This window comes from Oryzias latipes, chromosome 13 (assembly GCF_053564925.1).
Source record: "Oryzias latipes strain Hd-rR chromosome 13, Olatipes_Hd-rR_3.1".
NCBI classification, from domain to species: Eukaryota; Metazoa; Chordata; class Actinopteri; order Beloniformes; family Adrianichthyidae; genus Oryzias; species Oryzias latipes.
The window spans coordinates 23,430,063-23,456,112 of NC_136249.1; the positions used below are offsets into that span (position 1 = coordinate 23,430,063).

General features: G+C 38.3%; 1 protein-coding gene across 2 annotated transcripts; it reads right to left on the minus strand.

Annotated features, from left to right (window-relative positions):
• Positions 1-337: 337 nt before the first annotated feature.
• On the minus strand, positions 338-14,858 carry igsf10 (immunoglobulin superfamily, member 10). Of its 2 annotated transcripts, XM_011482489.4 has the most exons (10): positions 14,631-14,858; positions 13,891-14,148; positions 12,170-12,299; positions 11,261-11,651; positions 10,039-10,797; positions 8,196-9,884; positions 6,529-8,082; positions 5,356-6,259; positions 4,410-4,776; positions 338-4,173 (listed from the first exon to the last, which is right to left on the minus strand). In XM_011482489.4, the coding sequence occupies exons 2-10, from the start codon at positions 14,091-14,093 to the stop codon at positions 2,623-2,625; spliced, it is 7,548 nt and encodes a 2,515-aa protein (XP_011480791.1). In that variant the 5' UTR covers positions 14,094-14,148; positions 14,631-14,858; the 3' UTR covers positions 338-2,622. The 2 variants fall into 2 exon arrangements, with proteins under 2 accessions (XP_011480791.1, XP_078786026.1); XM_078929900.1 differs by lacking the exons at positions 5,356-6,259; positions 6,529-8,082; positions 8,196-9,884; ... (3 more) ...; positions 13,891-14,148; positions 14,631-14,858 and adding an exon at positions 4,972-5,042.
• Positions 14,859-26,050: the final 11,192 nt, after the last annotated feature.

A 26,050-nucleotide genomic window follows, 5' to 3' on the forward strand; every position in this document is an offset into this window, starting at 1 on the left:
TCAGTCTAACATTCCACATGCCACAATTGAAGACCTGATACTGACTGATTTCCTGCCCCCCCCCCCCAAGAAAACTAAATGACATGTTTCCGAGTGGTGTCATGCTATCTACTCAACATCTTGTTATGGCACATCTGTGAGGTGGAATGGATTATGTCAGCAAAAGAGAAGTGCTCACTCTCACAAATTTAGACAGATTTGCGGACACTATTTAAGGGGAGAACTTGTTATTTTGTGCTTCTAGAAAATTTTTCAGATCTTTGAGTTCAACTCATTGTCAGGTAGGGAGGGCTGGGAAGCATGAAGGACCCAAAACGCAGAGAAGGGAGGCACACGGTTCCAGGGCAAGGGATTTAATCAACTGACAAAAAGCACTGCAGAGCAGGAAAACAAAACTAAACTCACTGTGGGCAAAACATGGAAACATGGCAGAAGACAGTCAAGGAAGAGGCGTTAAAGACGTTAGAGACATTACATGAGAGACATTAATGACGTTAATGGACCAGCACAAGACTTATATACAGACAGGACTGACAAGACACAGGTGATCATGATCAGGGCAGATTGGGACCAAGGAAGTAAAACTCAAAAACATGACAAAACAGGAAACCTTTCAAAATAAAACAGGAAACAGAAATCAAACATGACAGAAACAAGACGGAAAGCAAAAACAAATACAAAGAAACCCAAACCATGACACTCATTTCAAATGGGAGCAAAAAGAAAAGTGTTGAAATTACATTTTTGTTCAGTGTAATTTAATTCTGTTAAATTTTTGTTCAGTAAATTAAATCAGAGGAATTTTACTATATAAACATGGTAGCTAATTGTTGGGCCTGGAAATTATCTGTTGCTAGAAGAGATGAGACTAAAGTTCAACTTCACACGTGGGGAACAAAAGTAATGCTAAAATTGACTTTATTACATTCTTAATAATCCCACTTTATATAAAAATGTTTTTTTTAGCTCTAGTTGAGCAACAGTGCAACTAAAATTAGATTTTTGTTTTCATTGCTTGAAATACCAGAAATCATTTCTAAAATTAGATGTTCAAACTTCCTACAAAAATGTATGCTTTAGTATGCCTTTATTATCTATGACTAAAGAAACATGAACTGTAAACCATCTCTGAATAAATATACTCTGAGATCACACATGATGTGAATGATTAATGGACGGTCATAACAGAAAGCCACATGAGGTGCCTTTTACCTACTTTGCCTTTTGTTTGATTACTGGTTGGGTCACATATGTAAGTTATTTTTTCCGATGATGAAACAAGTAGCCTGCATTCCAAAGTTTATGGACGGCAATTCCCTCTCTTGTATATTTACTTGGTTTCTATCACACCGCTCTACCCTGGCTCCAAACTCAGGAAATATTCTGTTTTTCTTGAGATGTCAAAAGTTGATTTATTGGAATTTGTGCTTTATCTCTGAAACTTCCATTAAACAGTAGCTATCTAAATCTGTGTTAAGCCAGTATCAGGAAAAACACTTCTAAGAGTAAGTTAGCATTTTTATTATCTTTTAAATGGATTCCAAACAAATGGAAAGGATGTCTATAAAAAATGGAGAAATGCAAAAGGAAGGTTTGATTGGTGGTGACTGGAGAAGTCCCTTGTCTGAAGAGAAGACTTGCCCCAGCTAAGGTTATTCCATTCCACGATACAATGCAGTTTTAAATTGAGTGTTTTTCTTATTTATGTTTGTTTTAATTTTTTTTAAAAGATTTAAAAAAAACTTGCTTCTAGGTCACATCATCATTTGTCCTTTTTAGATTTTGAAAAAATACCTTCAGATATGACTCAATTTAAAAATTCAAATATCACTATTGCACACGGTAACAGATCTACTCCAATCTTACATGGCAATTTCAGTTCGTCAGACTTTTAGTGGTTTGTTTTCTATTTTAAATCTTTAAAAAAACATGTTTGTGTCCTTTAACCATTTTTCTTTGTCCCTTCTTTGTTTTTAATCCTCTAGTTGATAATATATTTTAGTTTGGACTATAAAATCAGCAGTTTTTTTAGATTTGAATTGTATCTACACATGATATTAAAACACTTTTTTCATTTTCAGCTTTTTTAAGTGGCTGTGTGCTAATCAAAATACCAGTTTTGCACTGAAACATGGCACATGTACTGTAAATAATTTTTAACAGACTGTTAAAAACAAGACAAAATGTATTAACTATAAAACATATTTACAGGAAATTGGCATTTTGTATGTGAAGTTTTCCCATCATTTGTCTGTAAGGGGGAATTAAAGCTCTGTAACCAAAAAGATAAAACACAAGAAGTTTTCAGTTCTTATTTAGTTACAGCAAAAGTACTTCTGATAGGAAGCTACACTTGTCCTCAGTTGCAAGACAATTTCCAATTTGACAATTAGCATTGGTCCAATGAGAATCATCTTAAACTGTGACTTTATAAGTGTTCTTTAACAATATTACAAAAACAGCTTGGTAGTTCCAAGTTGATGATTCTGTACAGAAAAATCTACAGACAAATCTACAGTTTATTATATTTTTTTTTATTCTTGTTTCTTTTCCCATCTAAGATTGAGATTTCTTTTAAAAAAAATCACCAAAAAGTATATTTTACTTAATTTACACTGATATTTAAAGAACAAGGACATATGTGATCTTAGAGTCTGTACCCATATGATTCCTGGCCATACATTTGTATTTACCAGATTCTGATGATGTGGGTCTTTGAATAATAAGTGTGCCCTCAGGGTGGAGAAGTTCACTCCCCTTAGGCCTGCCCTGTTCTGCAGTTGACAGAATTGTTTTATCAGGAAGCTCCCAGGTAATCTCTGGCTTGGGGATCCCAGTGGCAGCACAGTTGAGCTGGATTGGTGTCCCTGGTACTACCCTTACAGTAGAAGGAGAGCCTGAAGTTATTCGTGGAGGGTAAGCAATGATAACAACTGGGATGGTGAGAACTGCCTCCCCAGCATCATTGTGAGCTTTACAAACATAGTTTCCTCTGTCATTGAGGGTAGTGTCCTTAACAACTAGAGTGCCATTTTCCACCAGCTGGTAGCGGCCAAGTACTTGAGGTCGGGTAAGAGTATGGCCTCCAGGAAGGGTCCAAAAGATTCTCGGGGAAGGACTCCCATCAGACAAACAGTGAAGGAAAATAGGCTCCCCAGACATGCCACGTATGATACCCCGAGGTCTCGTTAAGATGTACGGCTTGTGGCCAATATTCAAAATTATGAGCTTCTCCACATAGCCAAGGTTATTCTTTGCACCACATCTATATTTTCCAGAATCTCCTTTTTGCGAGTTGTAAATAACCAATGTTCCATCATTGTTTAGATGATGATGAGAGCCATGGTATGCCCCAACAGTCAATCGTGTTCCATTTGGTAAAGTCCAAACTATCTCTGGTTTTGGGGACCCATGAGCAGAGCAGTTAAGAATGATAGTTTTTCCAGTCCGGGACACAATGCGCTCATTGAAAGGGTTATCAAAAATTGGCCTTCGAAGTATATTAGCAACTTCCAGCTGTACTATCATCACTGTCTCACCCCCACTATTTCTTGCCATGCAAATAAACTCGGCTGTGTCGGTAGCTCGCACATTGCGAATCTCTAGAGTCCCATTGTGGTGGACATTTATCCTGCTTCCAAAGTATGGTGCAGCAAGAAAAATGTTATCTGGCATTATCCAAGTGATAGTTGGAGGAGGATCACCTTCAGCCTTGCAGTGTATGAGTTTTCTGGCATGCTTTGCAGTTACATCTTTGATTACAGTCCTGTTTTGTCTGAATCCATTGATCACTGGTGGATTTCCTTCAATTTCCAATTTATATGTTTTTCTTTCTTCTCCCCCAGAGTTTCGAGCCACACAAACATATTCTCCAGAATCAGTTAGCTTCACATTCCTGATATCTAGGGAACCATTTACATGTATTAGGTGCTGTGCATTCGATGCTGCTATTTCATCATTATTTGGAAGCATCCACAGAATATTAGGTTTGGGCTCCCCAAGGGCTTCACAGTCAAAGCGAACATTACCTCCAGGCTTGACCTTGGCATAGGTCTGATTAGGGACAAGTATCTTGGGGGCAGCTGTTACAACTGTGATATGCACGTGCATCTTATCTTTTCCCACTTTGTTTTCTGCATAGCAGGTGTAGTCTCCTTCCTCTGACATACTGACCTGGAAAAAAAAAACATGGTAGAGGTGCTAAATTCCATGCACAAATGCATTTGCTAGACTTTTTAGAACTATTTGTAGAAACCAGTTGAGTTTATTAAGAATTGTCAAAAACAGTTTATTTGAAAGGTTTAGGACTAGGGTTTGAACAGAAAACTCATTAGAATGTTACAAACAAAAAATGTCTGGACAAAATTTAGCATTGTTTTTTTTTTTTTTCTTTTTTAACAAAAACACACCTGGTTCACAAAGAGAGTCCCATTATCGAACAGAGTATAGCGGCGTACTCGTCCTCCTCCGTGGCCATCGTCAGCCTGCAGGGCACTGTTAACTACTGTGCCATCTGGCAGACCCCAGGAGATCTCTGGTTTTGGTGCACCTGTAGCTTTACAGTCCACTTTCAGATCATTACCTAAATGTATTTGCTTCTTTCTGTAGAGCTTAGACTCTATTTTGGCCGGCTTCATTGAAACACTGACCCTCATGAGTTGAAGATCATCGCCCACTGTGCTTTGTGCCACACAAAGATACTCCCCAGCATCTTTATCAATCACTGTGTTCACAATGAGAGTGCCATTATCCAGAACTGTAATTCTGCTGCCCATCCTGCAAAAAATCACAACAATAAATCAAAAAAGCATGACAGTAAATACAAAGAAAATTCACATATGTCATAAAGATAGGATTTTGAGGAGTTTTCTTAAATCTTCAACTAAAAAAGCTTGCAATAGAAATATTTTTGGACAAAAGTTTTAGGATAAAACTCTTGATCTTGGTTTTAAAACTGATAGTAAGCCACACCTTGTGGGGTTTTCTTCTTTTTTCCCCCCAATCAACTATAGAATTAAGATTATGCACAATTTAAATAGTGGTTAAGACGATGAACTACATATATTTATTCAAAATCAGTGAGATGCAAGACTTCCAATTGTAGAATTCATACACTTAAAACAAAATAACTGCATTACAAATCAGTCTAATTATGACTTTCAGTGTTATATTTCCTCGAAACCAAACCAGCAATTTAACTACTTTAAATTAGGTGATGCTCTAAGCAACAACTAATAAGCACCCAGATTTCAAACACCACTAAATTCCTTTCTCCTTGCATACACCTTTGTAAAAAAAAAAAAAAGTGGCATAATTTCCATGCATCTTTTAGTTGTATTGTTTTTAATGTATTACCTTTGCCAATGGTCAACAACCGCTCTAGATGGTAGCCTCCACATGATCTTTGGTTTAGGGTCACCCATTGCTAAGCAGTTAAGTCTCAGCTGTTCCCCATAAGACAGTTCTGTAACAAGCTCAGATGTCTTCACGATCTGAGGTGCAGATTGATGTGTCTCTACAGTCAAAGTCACAACTCTTCGCTCTGAACCAGTAGAGCTAGTAGCAATGCATTCATAGTTTCCATTATGTGCAGGAGTCACATTTCTTAAAGATAGTGTTCCATTTTTAAACAAAGTTGTCCTTTTGTTACTGGTTGGTTTGTCAAGTAGGATAACTGATCCATCCTGGAGGACCCAGTGCACAGTTGGCTGAGGGGAACCATGGCCAGTGCAAGGTAGCCACAGATTTTGACCTAAGCTTGCTTTCAATTGTTGACGCTTTTCCTCTAAAATATTTGGTGGAGCTGCTACCACCTGCAGTCGGACTGTAGCGGTATCAGCTCCAGCTGGGTTGCTGGCAATACACTTGTAAAAACCTCTGTCAAACACAGAGACATCGTTAATTGTAAGAGTCCCTTCAGAAGATACTGATACTCGTCCTTTTTCTGGGTTTTGACCCCTGATTTGAGTCCTGTTAGCCAAGATCCAAGAAATTGTGGGCATTGGTCTTCCTTCTGCTTTACATGTCACTTCCACCGTGCTTCTTGAATGAGATTTGATTTCTCGCATTCTTGGTTCCAGAATTCGTGAAGGATAAGCTACCACAGAGAGAGTAACCAAAAGTTTATCTGATCCATAATCATTCTCAGCAAGACAGAGATACTGGCCATGGTCCTTGATATTAGCTTTCTGAATGGATAGGGTACCATTGCTCCACACGTCAAACTTGCCCATCTTTCCTCTGATGCTAAGTGTGCTTCCTAAGAGATAAAATATTAAAGACAGAAACAAATTTTACTATCCTAAGGTTACATGAAGAATTAAAAGAAAAACACCCTGAAAATGACAACAAACACATGAAGAAAACAATGTCAACAATGCATCTGAATGCAGAAGACACAACATGACATAGCCAGATATTTACAATTATACAAGAATTATTTTGTTAACACATATTTGGATGAATTCTTACACCTGAAAAATATCGACTTAGAGTTTCTTTGTGTTAATTTATGCCATTGAATGTTACCTGTGCTGGAGAAACGCATCCAGGTTATTACAGGTTGAGGGTTTCCAACAGCCTCACATGGCAGGAAAGCATCTGAGTTGGACAAAACAGTAAAACTAGCTGCGTTTCCTCCAATTATTCGAGGCTTGTTCTTGATACCCTTTGACATTGGTTCAAGTCCAGAAGCACTGAAAGATGGAGCTTTGTTGTCTGTGACTTTATCATGAATCGTAGATTTAGAATGGTCCAACTCTTTGTTGAATGGAACAGGAAAGTTGTATCCTGACTGAGTTTCATAGATGGTCATCTTGTCAAAGGTAAGCTCTTCATCTTCCCTGTTTCTTGCACCACCACTTTGCAAAGTAGGTACGAGTCTTTTCACTGACATGTTGGTGGTATCATGGCTTTTTTTCTGTGGCTGGGGTTGTTTTTTTATGTCAATTTTGTTGGATGCTGCTGTGTATGGCTGGTGTAATGTGCCAGTAACTAATGTAGTACTTGGCTCATGTGCAGAGAAAGTCACTAAAGGAGTTTGGTTGGTTGTAAAGACAGCAAGACTGCTGAAATCTGCTTCTGCTGTCTGGTTCATTTTCATCGATGGTATGTTGAGAGAACTGTAAGATGATACAATTTGTTGAGGTTGTGTGGTGTCCTCCATTGTACTTTCCATGACTGTCAAATCAGCAGAAGAAAATAAAGTCGTGGTGGTTTGCGTTGCTTTTGTGGTTCCAGGTTTCTTCAAGATTCTCCTGCCCTGGAATGACCTCCTCCTTCCCATCCCTTTCCATCTCCTGATCCCACCAGTACTTTGCCTGTTTATATTGACATTATCAGGTAATTCCCCAGACCCAGATGACAATATTTCCTTAGGAATTTCAAGTACATGTGGGCTGACTGTGGGTGGAGAAGGTAGAGTCTGTAATTCTGGTTTTGTTCCAGCAGTGGTGGCAATTTTGGAATAACAGGGCAAGCTTGTTGTGGTTATATGATAAAACGTGAATCCTGTTGTTCTCAGTTCAAAGTCAGATGAGTCTAAACGTTCATACTTGTCCTCTATGGAACTTTGTTTACTTTGTGTCTGACTAGAAAGTGGCGGCCTCTCAATCTTGGTCTGTGAGTTAGTGGTAGATGCAACAATGGTGGTTGTGGATGGAATCTTCTTTGTAGTTGAGGCTTTTGTTGCAATGGGTGGTTTTCTTAATCTGCTTAGTTTATTTGCCCTTTCTCGACCTCCAAACAGTCGTTTCCGATAACTTTTTTTATGAATAACCTTAGAAGTACCTGAAGTTGTGGTAGCTGAAACTTTTTTGTTTGTAGTAAAATATGAATCACTTGTAGCATTCATGTCAGGGGAATCAGCAGATGTTATGTCCTCTGGTGTGACCTCTGAGGCATTTCTTCCATGAATGAAGGGGCGATTTGAATGAATGTCATCACTTGTGGTAGAAGTTGAAGTTTTTTGAGTGGACTTAAGTCTTTCTGTTGTGCTCAGATATGGACTGAAGGAAGGTTTTGGTGCTTTAAGCTGGACATCAGTGACTTTGGTCTTCTTGCTGTCTTCATCACAGTCACAATCTTAGTAAACAATAAGAACAGAAACATATATTTTAGTTATTATTAACCAGAGAAACTGATATTTGTAGAAGACGCAGCTGAAAAATTATAAAAGTAATTGTAAATGTCCTCACCTGTTGTCAAATTAATTTGAATTGGAGCAGAAGTATTTTCTTCCTTTCTTACTGTTGGTTGTTTGACTCTATTGATGAAGGACTTAATGTCATTAATCCTACCAGGTTTAATGATTCTCTTGTGACTATGAAACGTCCTCCTGCGACCTTTCCCTTTGTAACGTGGAATGATTTGAATCTGCTGCTGAGAAATGATGGTGGACCCAGCAGGTAGCCCTGGAGATTTTATTGTCTGGGTAGTATGGAAGGAAATCTCGTCCTGTAATCTCTCTGTGGTGGTGATGGCTGTGAAAGTGGTCTGGCTGGTAGCATCTGTGTGGACAACAAGCTCCACTGGTTTTGCTCCATCCTTCATTGGAATAGTATTTGGACCTTTGTTTATCAAAAGTGCCCCCTCTGTAGATGTTTCTGTCTTCTTAAAGCCCTTTTCTAAAACCCTCAGCTGAGTTTCTGGATGCATGTTTGTCAGATGAATGCTGGCTTTTTCTTTAGTGTAATAATCAGTTGAAGTTGGGAGGTGTTTGAATGTGGATTTATCAGTTGTTCCTGGATTTGTATATTTTGTTGTTTGTCTTGAATGACCATAATAGCTCTTTGAATCTTCAATGTCAAGATTCTTGGGTACACCTGTTGTCACTCTGTAAGTTTCTCCTTTTTGTGTGGTGGCTATTGTTTGTGGGGTTGGTTTGACTACCTCAGACTTAAAAACAGAATGGTCATTATCATGATCTTCACCAGACCCAGTTTCGCCACCATCAGAAAAACTATTGCTTTTGTTTTCATATTTTTCCCTCTCTTCTCTTAGGCCAGTCTTTATTCTTAATCCTTCCTGAGCTTTTTTCATCAATTCTGCAAATTTTCGTGGATCTACTTTTTCAGATGCTTTATGAAAAACCCTGCTACTCTCAACATGCTTGTTGCGAGTTGCCACTCTTCTTCTTTGCCACAGTCTACCTCCCAAATTTCTTCTCCCCTGAAATCTGGGTTTTGGATAAGGTCGATCTGAGGTGATAGTCCGGGATTCCTGACTATTTCTGTAGTTAGGACTGGATGAGGGCATCTCACTATGGCTGATGATTTTTCCTTCCAAACTAGAATCAATTTCAACTTCCAGTACAATCCCTGATCCCTCGTTTTCCACAACTGGTTCCAGTCTGATTTTTTCTTCAGTGACTGTCACCTGATACACAAGCAGGTCAACACCAAGATGGTTTGCAACCAAACACCTGTAAAATCCTCTATCCCTCTTTGTAAGGCCCTGAATTGTTAATGATCCATTTTCATAAACCCTTTTGTTCCCTTCAGATCTGTACAGTATTGAGTGGTCTGGGAGAATCCATGAAACTGAGCCTTCAGGACTTCCAGAGGAGGCACAGTCAAAAATCAAACTGTCACCTAGTGATGCTGACAGATGGAGACCATTGACCTCCATCTCTTCTACATCAGGAGGAAGAACTGTCACACGGAACATGAGGATATCTGCATCCAGGTAATTTGTGGTGATGCACCAGTAGAGGCCCGTGTCTGATGGAATGGCACCCCGAAGACTTAGCTCTCCTTCAGCAGTGATTATGATCCTTCTGTCTTGACTGAAATAAGGAGCTCTGACTCTACTTCCATCAGGTAAAATCCATTCCATCGAAGGCTTTGGCTCACCCTTTAAATGACAGCTCAACTGTGCCACACCACCTAGGTTTCAAGTACATTTTATGTTATTCTTGATTGCTTTTATTCATTATGATGAAAAAAGTACCAAAGAAGAACTTTTGTGTTGATATTTGCCTATTTTGCCAAAGACTACAATTATTGTGTAAAAAGTGTGAACAATTTTTTTTATTCTTACCTGTGATTACAGCATGCTCTGTCTTTGTTTGATTGTCTTGCTTGATAATGGTCCATCCATAGCGGTCCTTTTTAGGTGGATTCTTTTCCAATCGTAGGTTAACCACAGATTGGTACTTAATATGCAAAGTAGAGAAGGTGGTAGAAGTTCGGTCAAGCTGAAGGCTCACCTCACCTTGCAATAACCATGCAGGAGAGGCTTTCATCTCAGCTTCGATGTTTGTGACTGTTTCTTCATCTTCATCTTTGACCTGGCTGTATCTGTACACCATTTCTGGTGTTCGAGCCAGCATCAAACCTCTTTCTAGCCTCAAAGGTGAGTCACTGTAAGCAGTTAAAATCCCCCAGAGCTGTTGGATGTGTTCATAATCAACGTTGCATATCAAATATGTAGTTATGTGAGTGGTAAGCATAGTGACATTGTTTCCCTCTTCCTCCTCAAACGTTTGTGTGGGGTTCTCAAACGCAGTGGGCCTCTGGACAGTGCAGGAAAGACTTGCGTCCTTGTAAAAGTGGTCAGTCAGGTTCAGTTGTATAGAGCCTAATGGGGCAATGAAGTCCTTGGGGTAAACTGGAGTGAAGTCGCCCTCCTCCAGGATGATGTTTTTCTTCTTTAGATGAGATTCGATCCATGGTTTGGTACAGCTAAAGGCATCGTTGTGGAGCAGGGTTAGGCGTCTATTGCGAGAGGCAGGGTTTGCACAAACAGGACACAGCTGGCCCTTTGGATATCTTCTGTCTCGCTGACATTTCAGCACACCTGGAAACAATTATCAAGTAGTTTCACATTCGGCAGGTTTCAGGGGAGAAAAGAATATTTACTGTTTCCACATCATAAGCCAGGCAGCCAAAACAAAACTTGACAGTAAGACAGGACAGAGTTTTGCAACAGTCACGGCATCAATAAAAAGCTGCATTTTTGTTCTTTTAGATCTTACACTGTCTGTAGTGTTTATGATAAATGACATTATCTTCTGTTTCCAATGATGTCATTGGAAAGATTTGTTTCCCTTAGATATCTTTGTCTTTTTTGAAGTGCCACAGCAGAACCAACACTTTTGATGGAATAAAAATTCATGCTGCTTAAGGGCTGGACAGAAAGTGCTTCCACTATATGGCTCATTCTTCCTGATGATTCTTGTTTACAAGCATGCATAATCAGTCTGTCACCTTGGTTCATTCTAAAGTATCTACAAATATTTTGAGGATTCTGTACCACACACCTGTGTTCCTCTGAGCCCATGTAGACAGCCACCTCATGCGACAGTCACACTTCCAGGGGTTGCCATGGAGGAAAAGGTTTTCTAATTGATAGCAGCCTGAGAAAATATCTGTGGGTAGAGTGGTCAGCAGGTTGTCCGACAAGTGAATAGTTTTTACTGAGGAAATCTTAAAAAATTGGCTGTGTCTCATTGTGATGAATGTATCTGGATGGAGCTGCTGGAGGTGGTTGCTTTCCAGATTGATGAGCTGCAAGTTAGTCAGGCCATACAAAGTTTCTGGGTGAATAAATTCTATCTGGTTGTGGTCTATGTATAGTTTCAAAAGTCTGTCCAGGCCTTTGAAGGTCTCCTTGTTGATTTCCTTTAATTTGTTGTGTGATATTTTTAGCACCTGGAAGCAAAAGAGCTTGTCAAACAAAACTGACTTTTGAAATTGATTTGCAAACAAACATTATAATTGTCTTGTCATGATACATTTTAAAAACGGGCAGGGAATCTATGAAATTTTTAGAACATATTTAAACCAAATTTAGGAATAGATTTCAGATTTTGATTTCCAAATAAAATTAAAGACAATTAAATTAAACTTTTTAAAATAAAAATAGCTGTTTTGGGTTGTTATAATATTGGTCATTTTGTCATACAAAACCAAAATAACTCCAATTTCTGGGTCTGTGATGCATGTGTTACTGTCTTACAGTGTTTGCTGTTTCTCTTTCATCTAACGTGAACACAATTAAATGATGATTATTGATCGATCATGTGATAGTAAAAGAAATACTCTCTTCATAAAAATAATGTAAATCCATTAGAAAACCAAAAACAGGAATTGAGTTTTTTTTTTGTTTCGTTTGTGTTTTAATAGTCAAGCATTATTAAATTCAATAAAAGGCTGACAGAGGACTTTACCTGTATAGATTTGAGATCTTGGAAGGCTTTTTCGTCAATGCTGTGTATGGTGTTGCTATGCAACAGCAACAGCTGCAACTTTGCGAAGCCACTGAAGTCATTATTTCCTATCGTTGTAATACTGTTGTACCTAGTAGCACATAAAAAATAAACTTCAGTCTTTCATATCAGCTTTTTTGTCATCAGTTTTACTGAAAGTACACATTTACCAGACACAAAGGTCTGCTAGACTAATTTTAATTGGGATCACAACAATATTTACACATTTGTTTGTGTTTGTCTGAGGTCTAAACAATTACACAACATTTTTAAAAAACATTCTCTGTTTTTAAAGAGTTTTAACCATTTTTAAAATCTAATCTGAGTCATAAACTCAAATGAATACTCCATCCATCCATCCATCCATCCATCCATCCATCCATCCATCCATCCATCCATCCATCCATCCATCCATCCATAGAACCAGCTGAATCCTTTTTGGTCACAGGGTTGTTAGAGCTCACTCAGCCACTGTTGGGGCAATGCAGACAAAGGGGTAATCTGGTGATACCAGTTAACTTATAGAACAATTTTTGCATTGCGGAAAAAAAGCCAGATTTTACTTCACAATTTTAAATGAAATGTCTTACATTTTTGCAGCACTGAAAACTATTCTGAACATGGTTAATTGGATTAACATTTTCCATTCAGGACGATTTAACAATACATTGCTGCACTGCACCAATGATTTTGATCTGGACAAATGTTGCATTAAAAGATAAACATTTGGTCTAAATCTTAAAGTAAGCTTCAATGTAACGTGAGGCAGGACTGCACAAGACCGCATATTTTATAGTGTTTTCACTCTAAACTGGAGAGGAGAGCAGCTGCTTTCCTCTTTCATTCATGATTACTGTGACATGTATCAACTTGTCATAACAGAAAGAGAACACTCATTGGTAATAACAGCAGAGACACTGGCCTCTACACCACAGAGAGGTAAGGCTCCAAGAACAGAAGTATTATGCAGCTATATTAGCAAATTAATGTGTGAATCCAAGAAGCTGACTCAGTTTCATGTGACGAAAATTTTGCTTTAGATGTGGTCTTAATTTTAAGGAGAGGTCCAGTTGAAATTAAAAGAATCCAACTATGCACTTGTGTTTGATTGCCACTATTCTACCAGTGATCAGTATTGCTTTTTTTCAGTTGCAAAACAGTTTTAAAATAAGCAACTTAATAAGCGACAATTCAGTACACAATTGCAAGACATTTGTTTTTTTCCTTGCATGTTCATTTTAACAACCCCTTACATTAATGTCAAGGGGAAAGTACAGGAGACAATCAACATTAGCTCCCTCAGAAGGCCTTAGCCTTCTTTTATTGATAAAAGCAGTCACTATATTTGTTTATAAGTAGTTGGTTCAGATTGAATTAAGCCTAAAAAGGTTTTATTCAAATTTGTAAAAAAATGTATTTACATTTTTTTTTTTTCAATTAATGCACATTTTAGTTCTGGACATCTATATAAATCTTGTTATTATTATTTATTTATATTTTTGCCAGTCTTGGATGAAAATTTCGTTTTAAGAAGTGGGGTCAATATAGATATGTTTAAGTTTAGATCACAAAAATGCAAATGTAGGAGCTAACAGTATCTGTTCTGACAGTATGGAATAAGTTAAATAAATCATTCTAATTATTCCTTCCTCTTGAAGCTTGAGAAGAAACTTAACACTTACCCGAGGTTAATTCTTTCCACAGCTGCCGGGAAGTGGTCCGGGATTGCGGTTAGGTATCTGAAGGTGCAATGTACTTCAGCGAGGACGTGACAGACACATGATTTGGGACAGTCGGCCCCTGACAGCTGCACGGCAGCCAGAAACAGAAGAATCCTGAGCCTCCACATCAGCATTAAGGAAGAACTGCAGACGCACAGTCTCATCTTCAACAGGGACTGTGTTTTAGCTACACTTTGACCCCGGCCATTAATAAAACACCTGAGAAAAAAAGATTGCACACTGATGAACTTTCCCAGAGGTGAACCAAACTAGTGTCCACTTCAGGTAGAAAAGCTGTAACAATAAAATCAAACGCATTGGTGCAAGTACTGGTAAACCTAAAAGGTTTTGGTGCATTAAAAAACATGGCTGTTTTAAATAATGACGTGAGATGTTCCAACGATCATAGCAAAGTGTCTTTGAAATATTTTACAAGTGTCTGATCAGCAAAGATTCTCTGCATGACTCAGAAATGTCATTATTCATTTGAGCGTTTTTTGGGGATATAAATGAAAAATATACAAAAAGTAAGGATTTAAATCAGAAGTCCTTCTATAAAATCACAAGACTGGGAGTTTTTTTCAAATCTTAAAGAAATTCTAAATTGAACATTGAAAAAAAATCCCAATTTATGCTTTTTTTTTAAATAATCTTACTTAAGAAATCATACCATAGATTTTCAGCTCTAAAAAGTGCATTACCTCTGGTTTCTCTCGCTGCATCGACAGCTGCTGAGAAAAACACAGGGAAGAAAACCAAAATCCTGATGAAATAGTTGTAAGTCCACATGCAGTTGCAGCAGTTCTTCAGTTTGATCCTTTTCCCCGAGTGTCTGAAGAACAGATCATGGACCAGAAGCATTTCTGTATAAGTGCCTGCAGCTGAGTGCTAACTTTTGCCTCCTCCGCCCCCCTACAATCTGCTGCTGTGCAATACGAGAGCAACTTCAACCAAGCAGTGCTCGGAAGGGGGGCGGGGGACATACATTTGAACTCATGAAATATATCATTGCCCAACAATAGCTAAGGAATATTCATTTAGTTGAATCACTTGGAACAATAGTAACTAATCAGCTGCCAGCAAAGAAATACTGTTTGGGTTATGCGATCAAGAGCTTAAATGTGATATGCCAGATGGTCAGTGAACAATTAGCAACTTTGCCTTGATCTTTGGGTTTCAATTGTTAACAGAACTATGACTAAAAGGCAGATAAATATTCCATTTTGATGTGATAAGTGTCCTCGGTACATCAACACTGCAGATTTGTTGTGAAAGTCAAAGCAGACGTTATACATACAATTTCATTCACTTCTTAAATGGCAAAATGTGAAATGTGGTTGTGGTCCACTTTTTTTTTAATCCTCCTTCTGACCTTTAAGTTGAACCCAATCAGCAGTCCAGAACAAAACTTGCAGAGTTAAGAAGCTATTTCATTTTAGAAAGTAAGTTGTTAGATGTATAAAAAATGCACACCTCTGGAAACTGATTAAAAGTGATTGAAAGTTTAAATATTTTCCAACTAAAAAAGAGTAAGGCTGTGTTCTGAAATAAAAAAAACACTTTTTGTTAGTACTTTTATTATGTTAAAGTCAGCATAACCACACAGATGTTTTTAGTGATTATATAGTGTCCAAATTTAAATAAATAGTTTTCTCCTCATGCTGATGAGGAGCTTTTATTTTTTTTAAAGTTATGCACTTTTATTATAACGCTGCCACTTTACTTAATTAAAACTGGCTTAGAAGTAATGAAATGTTCATGGAAAGTTCTTACACAATTGATTATTTTTTGGAATGTTGGAACTACTTTTCACAGCAAGCAGGATTGTAGTTGACCAGACTGTGAATTGTTATTCCTCTCAAGTGAACGACTGCCTTATTTCTTACTTAAAAGGACAAAAGCTTTAACTTATGAGACTTTTTTTTCTGTAAAAGTCTTTTTGTAAAATCTACTCAAGTTTAGTAGTGAGGTTTTTTTCTTTAGGCATGATAATTATATGGTTTAAGTGTTATATTTACAGTTTATTTCTTTCCATTTTTACAAAAAGACAAATGTAAAAAATGAGTTTAATTGGTGCAATGACAGTATTACACAGTTTTTCAATATATTGTACCCTATGATTACCTTTGATTAACACGCTAAAAAAGCTCATTGGGGCTCAAACAAACAGGATTTAATGCAGGATATCTAAAACAAAATGAGCAAAAGTGTGTTAAATGTCCAAAACAATTTAAGACAGACAAATGCACATTTATGTATGTTTCATATTATTTTAGAGGTTGGCCAAATGAAATGCAAAATCTATGTGATGACATGTTTGGAGTGCTGAGTTCAGGAGAGAGCTTCACAAAACCTGCATGTGTATAAATGTGGCTAAAAAACAATTTCTGCTGATCCATTGGTTCTTTGGCAAAACTATTGTTTGTGTTTTGACTTTAATCCACTCCAGATGAACCAGAACCACAAGGACAGCGTCCTACTCTTCAAGACGCAGAGCTTATGAATGAAAGTACATTCATATTGACTGTTACATGTTAACTATTGCTTTAAACATTTTTTGAATAAATAAAATGTAAGAAAGGTAAGGTCTCCCAAATTTGTAGACAAAAACTAGAAACATTGTAGACAATTTTCACTAAAACCTTTTCTTATAAAAAAAGTGATTTTGTGTCGAGAGCTGCTAAATAGTGATTCTGAGAAAGTATTTTTATTGTGAAGTTGACATTCCCAGTAAACAATGCCTTACACATTGAGCTTACAAAAAACAGTGTTTTTGGATAACATCCTTTATGCTATTTGTCAAAAATTGTGTTTAGTGTGACAAAAATTAACAACTAATCTTTTTTGTAACACACACTTTGAACTGTTGATTTATAAACAATGTATTTGCTTTTAAAATTGTACTTTCATTGCAATTAAGTTCTATTTCTGTTTATTACGCTCTGTCTTTTCATCACTAAACAAACAACGCTTTATTCTGGCAGAAGAAATGTTTTTAGCTTCTTAATGATTTTTATTTTTTTATTTTTAGAATCGGTAATTAACCTGAATGCGTGAATGAACAAATATACAGAAAAATAGTTTATGCCCATAAAACCAGGAGGATCTTATCAGCAACATTACAAAAGATCTGATGTTTTTGCGCCAGTGAGTATTGAATATTTTACTAAACAGAAACAGATGAATTTGCCTCATTGGTGAAGACAGAGTTTGGAAAACACTGGAAAAGAAATCGAAGTTATTTATTCAAACTCAATTTGTATTCTCTTTGATTCTAACTCGGTTTGAAATGACCTCGGCTGGCAGTGTCTTTTTTAGATTTTTTTTCTGCAAATTGCATTAGGCAAGAAAGAGGTTTTTTCGACACAATATTTATCTGAACTTTTACAGACATGAAAAGCTGTTTTCGTATATGCATACTGTGATGTGGTACAGCCTCACACAAATGCAGAAAAAGGCAGCTGTTTTTTTGCTTTTTTTTGCAAAAAGCTGTTTTATGTTTTTTACTCTAACAACTCATAAAAATGCAAGCTCTAGCTTTTTTCCTAATGTACAAAAAATGTTCACTCCTCTTGTTTCCCTTTTCTTTATCTCATACTTACATTCAAGGAGTCATGCCCATCCACATTTCCAAGCTTTCCAAAGAGAACTAAAGTTTTATCCAATTTTTTTATAATTTTGTTCTTTTCTTTTTTTAATCTTCCCCCAGATTTTACTCTGTTGTTTTTTGCTTTACTTCTATCTGGAATTTCATGACTTCATTTTCCTGATCACAAGCCAGTTTACAGATAAATCCAGTGCCCTTTTATGTTTTCCATTTACCATTTTGATCTTGTACTGGTTTGAACTAATTAAAACCTTGTGTTTTTAGAAAATGTTAAATGGTGTCATCTGCATGAAATTGTACAGAGATAAGAGCCAAAACCCTCATGATGGAATTGTTTATGTTTATACCATTGTGTCTTTCTGAGGTCACTGGTTGATGTGCTGCATCTTCGAGCCTTGTTTACATGTGAATGTCTGACCTCAAAGATGCTAGAACTCATTTGAGGAAATGTGTGTTTGCTGCTTTGTTCATTCGACTGATTTCAGAAATCCAGTTTCTGTGGCAAACAGATTCAAACGCAGATCAATATGAGAAAATCTGCACTGAAAAACAGAAGAATAACTAATCATAATGGATTTATCTCAGAAATTAGACTAATATGACGTTTTGAGGCAACCAAGCGTATTTATGAAAAATACGCTTGGGACGGCTTGGGCCGAGCGGTCCGGCGAGGCCGGTCCGGAGGACGGCCGGGGGGCCGAGCGGTCCGGCGAGGCAGGTCCGGAGGACGGCCGGGGGGCCGAGCGGTCCGGCGAGGCAGGTCCGGAGGACGGCCGGGGGGCCGAGCGGTCCGGCGAGGCAGATCAGGCTTGGAGGCGTCGTCAGGCTTGGAGGCGTCGTCAGGCATGGAGGCGTCGTCAGGCATGGAGGCGTCGTCAGGCATGGAGTCGGCCGGCGGGTCGGGCCAGCAGTCGGGCTCTGGCGGGTCGGGCCAGCAGTCGGGCTCTGGCGGGTCGGGCCAGCAGTCGGGCTCTGGCGGGTCGGGCCAGCAGTCGGGCTCTGGCGGGTCGGGCCAGCAGTCGGGCTCTGGCGGGTCAGGCGTGGCCTTGGCAGCGGGGGTCGGTCGGGGTTCAGGCGGAACCCCCTTGGGAGCCGGAACGGGTCGGGGCGCAGGCGGCACCCTGAAAAGTCCCAGAAAAGTCCAGGGGGCTCTCACTCCAGGCATACGAGGAGAACTGGGCCTGGTCGAAGACCCAATAAGACCTCTTATGCTCGGCTTCCTGGCAGTAGGCCCCCAGAAGCCGCATGTCCCGCTCTGCTGGGTCCAGAAAATAGGGCTGGTCCATTCTGTCATGTGAGGGGGGTGGCTCGAGAGACGGTTGGACCCAGAAGCAGAGGCAGGAGGCAAACAGTTCCAGGGCAGGGGGTTTAATAAACAACAAACAAAAGGCACTGCAGAGCAGGATGACAAAACAAAAACTCACTGTGGCGTGGCATGAAACATGGCATGAACGGACGAAGACACATGAAGACGTTAAACACACGACCAGAAGTTAATGGACCAGCACAAGAGGAAGGCAGAGACAGGACTTATATACAAGCAGGGCAGACAAGACACAGGTGAACACGATCAGGGCAGATGGGGACCAACGGAAGTAAAGCACAAGTAACAAGACAGGAAACCTTTCAAAATAAAACAGGAAACAGAACCAAACAAGACAGAACAAGAACTAAAATGAAAAAACACGACACAACAAACTGAAACCATGACACTAAGTAGCATTAAAACCTCTGACAGTTTCTAGTTTGAATATGTGTAGCTAAGCTCAGTCACAATGTCACACCTATCTACTGCTGTCAAATTCATAAAACTTTAGTTTTATGATTTTGGATTGCTCAAATCTGACATATTGCTTTTCCTCCAGTCCATGTTCTCATGTAGAAAACGTTTAACGTGAAAGCAGGTCAGCCTGAGTTCAAAGTTGGTCTTTTAGTGCGATTTCCACATATTTGATCCTTCACCTCTTGGGTTAGCAAAACAGACTTCTTTTCAGCGAAGGAGACTCAGAGGGACCCTAGAGAAGAGGAGTTTTGAGTGAGGAGGGACATTGATTTAGGACATTTACAGCTATATTATTGTAATTGAGGTTTAAAAGGGATGTGAATTATCTTTTAGGAACATCATATTTCAAGCAACCTATCCTTCAAGCATTCACGACATGTAATAATCCAAAGAAGTATATCTTTATATATATATATATATATATATATATATATATATATATATATATATATATATATATATATATATATATATAAAGATAAAAGAAAAGAAAAAAGAAAAACAATCAGTCAAAACATATATGTTCGTTCTGTAAAGATTTGTAGCTAACATTTTCATAACAAAGGAAAAAGTTTTGACAAGCAACTGCCAAGTTGGATTTAGTTTTGCATGCATGCAACTACATAGTCAGAAAAAGATAACAAACAAAAGACCAGATGGACATTAAGGAGAAACTGGATGACAGGAGGAAACTATTGGACCAATTTTCCTAAATCCATCAATGTGATGGCAGGTTAAGGAGACTTTGGACGAGGGTGGATTGAGTGGAAAAAGCACTGGCGTCAAAGTGGAGACACCCAGGGCAACATAGCTTGGAGATACTAGGTTGCTAGAGCTTCATTACACCAAAAGAGGTGATGTAGAAACTGGGAGGATAAAATGTTTGAGTGACAGCTGCATGGTGGAGGAGCAGGACAAGCTTGGGGATCTTAATTGTCATCTACATGACCCAAGTTGTAAATTAGAAAGAGGAGTCTGCACCACTGTTTCCTAAAAAACAGTTGCAGTGTCTGTCTCTGTCTTCTTCACTTTAATTGTTCCATGAGGCTCCAAGTTACCCTGTTGGATTCTGAAACCTCTTCTTAAACATGTCAGAAAAGCCAACGCTTGGCCCACAAAAGTCTTAAGAAGAATCCTACTAAAACTAAAGTAAGCATTGAATTTGTTTCTGTGAAACTGTTAGGTATTCAAAGTGGGCGTTCATCACTGATTGACTCTAAACAGTCTAACAGATGGGGTCAGGACGGAATCCCTGTGGACTTCCAGATGATATTATGGGGAACATTTTAAGTATGAATCCAACAGAGAAAAATCTGCAGGGATATGGATGCTGTGGAAAGATGAGAGAACATTTGTCACAGAAGGACGTAATGCATGTGTGCAAATAAAAAGGAAGCAGATGAAACTGAGATTACAAGGCGCAGGGGGATGAAAGTGCACTCTGAGTTTACAGTTCTGACAGCCTGTGATAAAACCCCAAAATAAAAATAAAATCACATGTAGTTAAAAATAATGTAAAATTCAGTAAAAATTTATTAAAAAGTGTGAGTTGAACGATTCAAAGATCAGTGAAAAACAGCAACAGGAGGAGCTGAAAGTGTCAAACTTTTCTTTTTGCGTGACGAGGATGGACCAGAGCATTTTAGTGGTAGAGCTAACGCTGGACTTTTTTCGACTTTATTCATGAAATCAGGCTGATGCGATTTTGACATGGAGAAAACAGTGGGGTGAACATGGGGCAGCCAAGAAAGAAGTGAACAGGAAGACCAATGAGGAGATTTATGTGTGTTGCAAAAGAGGATACGCAGCTGTGAGTGTGAGAAAAGAAGCAGACGACAGGCTGATATGGAAACAGTTGATATGATGACCTCTGATGGGAACAGCTGAAAGGGGGGAAAAAGGAAGAATGCTTTGCTTTCTACAACTCACCTGGTAATTCTAGTCAGTTAGCTTCAAGGAATAGACTTTATGTAAGCTAAAATGTCTTACATAAACAAGATTTGAATAATAAAACAAAGAAAAAGTCTTGGCACTTTGAGCACATTTTAATGAAGTGCTATCCGCTGCTCTCTGACACAATTAAAACAAACCTATTTGCACGAGAGCAAATAGGTTTGCGCTATACTTGGCCAATAAAGCTGATTCTGATTCTGATTGCTGCCAAAAGTGACTTTAATGCTTCTGTCATGTTTCACCATAAATACAGACACTGCTTCATTTTTACATTCCTGCTTGCAAAATCCAGCATCTTGCTGAGCACAACAACATTATTATTATGTCCTTAATAGTTTACAGGGTGCTGACCTGACAGCTGAAACCCAAAATGAAGTGGATTGGGTTGTTGCAGCAGCCGTTGTGATATAGCGCCATCTGGTGGAGAGATGGCGTGAGTAACTCTAACCTAACCACTGAAATAACAGTTCAACCTTGCATGCAGTGAATAATAACCAGCTTACTCTGCGTATTCACTAAAGGTGACTCAAAACTAAAACTTTAATTTATCTTTGAGGTATTTTATTTAAATAAGGCAGCAAGACCAACAGAAGGTAACAAAAGATCATTATTATGTGTGGTGTGCAGAACAAACCTTCTGCATGGTTTTGGTCTTCAAAAATATAATGAATACAAAGACTATGTGCCTGAACTAATAAGTGAAGGATTTGTTGCATAACTCTTTATTAAGCACATCCAGTATTGATTTTATGTGTCCTTCGAGAAAATAACAAATACAAGCTCCTTTGGCTGCAATAACTTCAGTTGCATTTCCTGTAGCTGTGGATACACAGGAGGATTTGAACCCTTCTTCATAACAAACATAATAGGCTCTTATTGCTTATGGGGTTATTAATGAAGGACGATTTTGGTTAACCATGAAGCTATCCGAATAGCTGTAGGTCAAAGTAGAGCTTGACAAAAAGCTGCAGATTAAAAATCAACAACTTCAAGGAGCTATGCAGTTTCTCATGCAACTCAGAAAAAAGATCATATCTACAGAAACAGCTATATTAAAACCTGATTCAATAAATACAGTCATAAATAAATAACAGAAGATTTCAAGTCTAATTATTGCATGAAAACAGTTTGACTATTATCCCTTGTGCTATCCTATGGGGTCCAGATGACCCAGATCCTTGCATTGACGTGTTCTCCCTACCATGACAAAGGTGGATAAAGGTGAAGAGAATTTCATGTAATCCATGGACACCAGTGAAGATCACAAACCTTTGAAGAAAAAAGGTTTAGCGCACTGTTTAGTGGGTCTAGATGACCCAACTCCCAATGTTAAAGTGCCTAGGATTGCACAAGGGTTAAGAAATACACGTTTTCTTTTTAAGTACAAAGCTTACTTATATTATTACAAAAATAACAGTAAGGATTACATCGTTTTTCCAAAGATTTTACATGTTAAAAAAACATTTTGTGAAATGAATAAAAAATATGGTGCTACATTTTTAATATATACAAGAAATAAAAAATGTCCATCATGAATCTGGAAAAAATCATGTAGAAAGAGTAACAAGTAAATTTATGTGACTTAATACATATATAGTTTATTTTGTAAAATGTATGCATAATTTCTATAACAACAAAACTGCAAATGTTCAAGAAGCAAAGAAAATAGGTCTAGCTGCCGTGACTAAGCTTCAAGACAACAAATTTAACATAGTGAAATGTTTTCAGCATGAGTTTCTTTACATGGAAAACATGATCATTTTGTGATCTAAAGTTTATGTTTTTAAGGATCAGTTTTGACTCATGCAGAAGCTTCTTCTTGACTATTAAAAACTTTGTGGTCACTAGTTTTGTTTGCCTAGATGTTCCAAAGTCTTGCTGGCTTTTCCACTAAAACTGTGTTTATAGTGGTTCTCTGTTGTTTTTGTGTGAACAAAGATCCTTCCAGACATTCTCAGCCTTCATCTCTGTACAAACTAAAGACAATCAATGTACAATGAATTGCACTCAAACTCAGACTCACTGATTTGTTATAGACATAAACATTTTCACCTGCGTCCTTGATAAAATTCAAATTTGGCCGTACTCTCTGTCCAGCCTTCCCTGTGACTCAAGTGTTCCAACAATTGGCAAACCGGCTCGGTTGAAGTCATCCCTTTTTTTCCAGAATTTCTCTTTGTCTTGCCAAAAAATACAATGATCAGTTGCTCCCAATTTTTTTTGTTTTAGTTCTTCTGCTGAGAACCGAAAACGTGTGTGATTTGTATTTTTTCGGATTTAAGACCACCTGTAGTTGCACGGTCCAAAGACTTGCCTAATCTCTTTAGACATCTTCTGGCTTATATCTGAAAGTCAAGACAAACATTTTCTCTGTAGATTTATGGAGAAAACCTTTCTACAACCTTAAAAAAGTGCATGTAATTTACATTTCCTTTCCAAATACGTCCCGATCCATTTACCACACGCACAACAGACACCCTTAAGGTGGCTGCACAAGCCTCAAAGGAACTGTGCGAAACACATCTTCAGTCCCTGTAAAATGCAGCACATTCTGTCTATGACACTCCACAAGCCTGCATACCCTAAAAACCCACAGCACCTGTACAGGTCAACTCCCATAGCGTGCATGTGACTAAGGTATTACTTTGGTGGCAATATAAGGTCAAACAGATTTTAGACTTTGTTAGGCTTTACACCAAAGTCTGCAATGATCAGATTGTTTCTGTGTTTGAACCAGGTTTTGGATTTCATCTTTTTTTTTCCCTAAAAGCAAATGTTCAATCATTGGACTCTTGTCTTCAAACCCCACATTGATCCCTATGCTGGAAAAGATGCAATATCAAATGCACCTCAGGAGATGCAAAGCTCATTAAATAGGAATCATCACCCAACCTTCCTCACTCATCTTAAAATAATCTCCAACTGCCATCTTGACTTTCAGCTTCTGCTTGAGTATTCCCTCACACATCTAAATTTTCCCCACCTACCCCCCTGGAGGATGTGGATCCAAGCTCACAGGAAATTTCTGAGGTATTAACATTTCCTAGTGAAGGAAAACAACTTTCTTTTCCATGCCCAGTTGTTCCTGCCATACCCAGTGAAGTACGTGCTATTTAAGAGAAATGTTAGGTTAAATATTATTATTTTGGTGATGGCAGGTAAAAATGAGACCAAAGAAGTAACTAAATAAGCCACTCTAACTCTTCCCATTCTCCCTCTGGAATGAAACATCTTTGCTCAAAAACAGAGCACAGTTCATTAAATAAGGTCAGACACAAAATAAATCCAAATAAACTCATTAGAGGTCTGAGAGGAAAGAGGAGCCAGCACCCAAAACCAGACTTGTTGGCTGCAGATCCATGATGTCAATCTCCCGTTCCACCACATCCCAAAAGTGCTCTATTGGGTTGAGATCTGGTGACTTTGAAGGCCATTTGAGTCCAGTGAACTCATTGTCATGTTCAAGAAACCAGTCAGAGATGATTCTAGATTTATGATATGGAATGTTATCGCTGGAAGAAGCCATAAGAAGATGGGTATACTGTGGTCATAAAGGGATGGACATGGTCAGCAACAATACTCAGGTAGGCTGTGGAGTCCCAAAGTCTCCCAAGAAAATCTCTCCCCCATCCGAATGTTGCAGCAGAAATGGAAACTCATCAGACCAGTAAACATTTTTCCAATCTTCTATTGTCCAGTATTGGTGAGTCTGTATGAATTGTAGCATCAGATTCCTGTTCTTAGCTGAAAGGAGTGGCACTTGGTGGGGTCTTCTGCTGCTGTAGCCCATCTGCCTCAATGTTGGATGTGCTGTGCGTTCAGAGATGCTCTTCTGCAGACCTTGATTGCTGGAATCAGTCTGGCCGTTCCCCTCCAGCCTCTGGTATCAACAAGGAATTTCCACCCACAGAACTGCCCCTCACTGGATATTTTCTCTTTTTTGGACCATTCTCTGTAAACCCTGGAGATGGTTGTGCATGAAAATACCAGTAGATCAGCAGTTTCTAAAATACTCAGATAAGCCTGTCTGGCACCAACGACCATGCCATGTAAAAAGTCACTTCCATTACCTTTCTTCTCCATTCTGATACTCGATTTGAACTGCAGCAGATCGTCTTGACCACGTCTACATGCCTAAATGCATTGAGTTGCTACCATGTGATTGGCTGATTAGAAATGTTTGTTAAAGAGCATTTGGACAGGTGTCCCTAATATAGTGGCTAGTGAGGTTATTTTGTTTGTATTTTTCTGTCATAGGCAGCCACATCGCACAGTAAAGGCAAAAACAAAAATCAAGTGCCTGACTTACATGTCATAACTTACTGAAAAAATGGAAAATGCATGCATGCTGGTAAGTTTGTAGAACAGAACAATATGAACAATGCTGTCAATACATTTGCATGAAAAGAAAATGCACATGCTGTGTTCCTACCTATTCTAGATTTTGTACTGAAGTATGACATCTCAGGGATATGAAACAAAAGTATAGCTACATAATGGTATCATACTATTTAAACAGAAAAACATTTGACCTTTTAGAATTACGTCACAGAATAACATCTGTGAAAATTGGTAAATGGAAAGCAGGAACAGAACATGGTAACTAAATAAATGTTTTAGCTGTTTGTTGCAATTTTCTCAAAGTCTTTTTTTTATCAATGGGCTCTTTATGACAAAATTAAGCTACTCAACACAAACCCAGATTCCAGACAACTGTTCATCATCGCCAAAAAAGAGGGGCCTGAGGTATATCGTGCAAGAAAACACATTAAAAGAGA